General features: G+C 40.1%; 1 protein-coding gene across 1 annotated transcript in view; it reads right to left on the reverse strand.

Annotated features, from left to right (window-relative positions):
• Window positions 1-4,131, reverse strand: part of LOC105363639 (Krueppel-like factor 7) — a 396,223-nt gene extending 392,092 nt beyond the window's left edge. Inside the window, exon 1 of the mRNA XM_011501385.1 lies at window positions 3,894-4,131. Coding sequence (XP_011499687.1) covers window positions 3,894-3,995 — 102 coding nt within the window. The 5' untranslated portion in view covers window positions 3,996-4,131. The remainder of the gene's footprint in view (window positions 1-3,893) is intronic.
• Between the last annotated feature and the right edge of the window lie 729 nt (window positions 4,132-4,860).

Genomic DNA, 4,860 nt, shown 5'->3' on the forward strand with positions numbered 1-4,860 from the left:
GTGGTCTGTCGCTTTTTTTCCCGGCTTTTGTATTCTTTTTTCTCTTACTCCCCCCCCCCCCGCCTGTGTTATTTTACGGTGCACTTGACGATTTTCCCTCTTGTTTCGCCGTCGCTCCCGCTTTTCCCGGGAAAATCAAGAATAAGCATCGTATTAAATCATACAGAATTCCGGGAAATGTAAAAAAATTTCGAGTCTCGGGACGATTGGTATTTGGGTAGGGATGGGGCGTTAGGTTAGTCGGAGACTTGAACAGTCGACCTTTGGGGACGGGAGAGCGATTGACTTGAGATAGAGGCTAAGCCATATGAAATTCCATGGTTTTCTATAATTTTCGAGAAACTCCATACTCTTACGTTCATATATATATATATATATATATATATATATATATATATGTTAGAAATACGCAGTCGAGCAGGTTGGAATCTTTGAAAATCTCGCTCTGTGGATATCATAAATTTGGGCATTACAAACGAATTTATAACTAACGTATTATGAAGATTTCATTGGTGATTAAAGTAAAGTGGAAAACCAAAGTTGATTCTTACAAATTCATCCCTTTTATAATTAACAGCGTCTTGTTTGAGGTTACTTCACTGTACGATACTATTCGAGCTTAATATTATTTTGATTTTTGTCGACGAGGCGAGAAATTTTGAACTTGGAAAATCTTGCAATGATATTTTTTCGTGACAGTACAAAAACTGCATTAACAGCTTCTAATTAGATAATTAAATTAGCATATGACTATTGTATACTGTAATCTACATGTGAGATAGTTTGGAAAAATTATATATGTTATATATTAGGTAGGATGTGTTATATATTAGGAGAGAAATAAAAAAATTAATTTTCACGTACTACTAATAAAAATTAGCTAATTAAATGGAATATTGAATTAATTAATTATAAGTATGACGAATTTCATAATTTTGTTAGATAAAAGTGGAGATATAAGTGTAAAAGGGAAAAATCAAAAGAAAAATCTCACCAATCAAGGATTATTTCCTTATAAAAATTATAATCCCATGAAATTAATTATTCTTCCCATAAAACTCTACTTCGTACGTACCTTATTGTTATTTATTTATTTATTTATAGTTTTTTTTTTAATGAAATAATAATTATCTGCTATAAGTGAATAAAACTCGTTATCCATATCTTTAGCTGATTACATCACCGCACAAGAGTACTACCGACTATCAATTAATATTATAGGCAAAAAAACTTGTAGTTTACGAATGTGATAATTAATGGCACATAAACATTTTATTAAATCTGTTTTTTTTTCTTTTAAGACGAGTTAATGTCATTCGTCGTTTGAAATGCCTAACGCCGTGACTCCCGGGGACCATCGGCTATAATAAATCATCACAAAAAAACAACTATTGTTAGGGTATAAATGCATTTCCCGTTGAATTATTCCCAGTAAAAGTCTAAATACATTTTACCCTCCTTCTGCCCCATAAGTGTTATTGTTTATTTCCATTATGAAATTAATGTAGAAGAAATTCGAGCGTGGAAAATTATTGAGAAATGTGTCAAACTCTTCGACGCTCGAATGCGTCCTTCTCTCGGAAGTAGAAAAAGGAAAGAGAGAAAAATTGAGCAGTTTATTGGTCATTGCAGCAACGCGTCTGGAAAAGCGCATATAACAAGGAGAACGAGAACGTCAACGTCTCGTGACTCATTACTCTGCATGCGGACGTTTCTTTTTATTCCCCTCCCCCAATCCCATTCCCCACTCGCTATCACTCACTCTCTCTCTCTCTCACTCTCACTCTCTCTCTCTCTCTCTCTCTCTCTATCCCCTCCACGCCACTCCCCGCCCCGCCATCGGCCGTGTCACCCTCTTCGACGTCCCGCCAGTCGCCCACCCCATCCACGATCCAATGATAAAAGTTAAAAAAAAATCCGGTGACACGTCGCGATGATTCGTTCACTTAGCCGTCCCTATCATCACGACGCTGCTCTTTTCTCTTTTACGTTTTTGCAGAATTAAGATGTCGCTTAGGAAAGAAGCTGCCGCCGCTGCCACCGTCACCGCCGGCGCACTTTATCAGCGAAATTAACAGAATACCCCCCCCCCCCCCAAAATTTGCCGACGGAAAAATCGAGCGCACACGCGGAGCTATTAAAATCATCGATGGATGGGCAAAATCGAGCTTTGCATTTTTCAAAACTTTATTTGCCCTGAAAAAAGGGGATCGGCATTAAAGCGTAAAATTATTCCGATATTTACCTTGATGTAAACGAATCGTCATTTTGATGAAATTACTCAAATATTTGATAGGATATGTAACGAGAATTCAGCTATACGTTGCTGCTACGCATATCTCGTTAACCAAATGACATTCGACGTTACAGATCGCAGGCTTTATATGATTTGACATTTTATTCGTAAAATAATAGCTCGCCATATCTGTCTGGTTGTAACTTTATGCTCAAACCTTTATTTCCGAATTCAATTTGCCATTATTATTATTGATATTATTGTTATTGTCGTCGTTGCTCAGCTACTGCTGTCGTTGTTGTACTTATTTACGAGTTTATAATATGGAAAACTGAATTTTTAATCATTACAGCCTCATTTTTAACTTTAATTATTCAATGGAATTGGCTAATTTTCCTTTATTTTTTTCTTTGTCCCTTTTTTCGAACATATTACGAAATATATATATATATATATATATATATATATATATGCGAATGGATATGCGTTAATAAAATTAAAGCTGCTATACATCAAAATTTACCATTAAATTGTTCTTATAATTTTATATGAATTTTTTTTTTCTTTATAATTTTCAATATTATAACGGCGTTCACGTATTCGTGTAGAATATAAATTATTTTTATCACTACAAAAAGTACGCGTACGACATATTTAATATTATTATTATTGTTGTTGTTGTTATTGTTGTTGTTGTTGCTGTTGTTGTTGTTGTTGTCGTCGTCGTCGTCGTCGTCGTCGTCGTCGTCGTCGGTTTTGTTTTTATTGTTATATTTGACTGAATATAGAACGTAACCAAATAACTTTATGCTTTATAATAAAAAAAACAGAAATTTTTACCCTAAAGACGCATACTAAATAAAGATTTAGTGCCATTGATATTGAAAGGATAGTCGGTACGGAAAAAATAAAACGCGTAAAAACGTCAATACGAGTTTCGATAACGTCGTAGTATGTCGATGCTGAAAAAGATCTTTCAAAGTCACTTCATAATTACAGAAATAAAAATTTCTCTCCTCCTTGCCCATAAAATATCATAAGATAATAAGGCTTACGAGACTGAAAAATAATTAACTTTGTCTCCCATTGGAATGGACTAATGAAAATATCGTTGTCCCATTCTGACGTGCATATCTACGATATTGCCAGCTACAAGTAAAGACGATAAAGACGAAATGTAAAACTGCTTTGCCAGAAAAACTTTAACTCTCCTCTCGTCCACGTAATATAAAAAATTCTTCACCCTCGTATCCCGCGCTTAACAACAATTGCTCCACATCCTCAGCAATAAGCCAGGAGCCTTAAATTAGAGCTTTAAATTACAAATGCCATCGCCCTCCACCCACCACTCCCCACGTCTGTCGATACTTGCGGTCGCGATCCTCGAAAATGAACGGGACGAGCGTGGACGCATGGCCGCCGCTCCTTTGCTTTTCGACATTTAAAATTTAAATGCATGCGGCCGGGGTTAGTAGCAGACGGCGTTCCAAGCACTTAACAATAAAGTGGCTTTGAACAGAAGTGAGCGACTTTTTGCACTCGCGAGGTTGACCCGACACCTCTTTAGAATGCGAGGCGTATATGGTGGTGTCTCTCTCGAGCGGCGGTCGGCGAGCTTAGAATGACTATAAATATGGAAAGCGGGAGGCCGGCGTACCTGTTGCCAATGATCCTCGAGCGACGGCTGGGCCGAGAAGTAGCCGGTGTCGTGTATGTCCTGGAGCTCCCGGAATATGTTACCACTCGGCAGGATATCCATGGCTGCGGCTGTTGCTTACCCGGTAATCACCAGTGGGCACCGTGCACTTTGACTTTGTATCCAAGGGGAGGGGCGGTAGAGGGACGAAGATAACGAACGACGGTACTAATGTCGCCGGGTGCTTTGGCGGTTGAATCGATGGCGCGGGAGCGGGGGGGGGGGGGGGGGGGGGGGGGGGGGGTAACGAATCGGGTCAGGGGCTGTTACAGTGGTAAGGGGCGGAGGAGAGGGTAGATTGTTGAAACTAACCAAACTCCAAACTCCAAACTCCTGGCACTGTCACCGTACTATTATTTTCTCCTTAGCTTATAGCGGTTGTATCCTTATTGAAGGAGTAATGGGCAGTTGCACTATACTTTCGTGAAAGATGGAGGGAGAAAGAGAGAGACAGATAGATAGAAGGATGACTTGTGACTGTATTGGCGTTGATACGATAGGGAATTTGAGGTATTGGGGGTTGAATTGGGGAAAGATGTTGTGAGAGTTGAGTCGGCGGTGTGTATCCTTCTTCTCTCGCGGCTTTCACTTTCTTCGACCGGGACTCACTAAAGGGGTAATCCGTGCTCCGAGGCCTTATCCCGTATCGCGCACACACGCGCGCGCACACTTGGGCACGCGGGACTCAGCCGGCAATGCGCATGATGACGATGACGATGATAATGCACGTGCGTCCGCTCACGCCTCGCTCCCCCGTTATCTCTCACTATCCGTGCCGAACATCACACGCGCACATATGCACGAACGGTGCGGTGACGGGGGCTGGAGCGACCGCGTGTCACGCGCCTGTATAAGTGTGTGCGTGAGCACGCCACGCTCTTACAATTTTGCGTCGATACTTGTGGATATCGATCTATTCGCCAATCAT

Source organism: Ceratosolen solmsi, unplaced genomic scaffold (assembly GCF_000503995.2).
Source record: "Ceratosolen solmsi marchali unplaced genomic scaffold, CerSol_1.0 scaffold3, whole genome shotgun sequence".
NCBI classification, from domain to species: domain Eukaryota; kingdom Metazoa; phylum Arthropoda; class Insecta; order Hymenoptera; family Agaonidae; genus Ceratosolen; species Ceratosolen solmsi.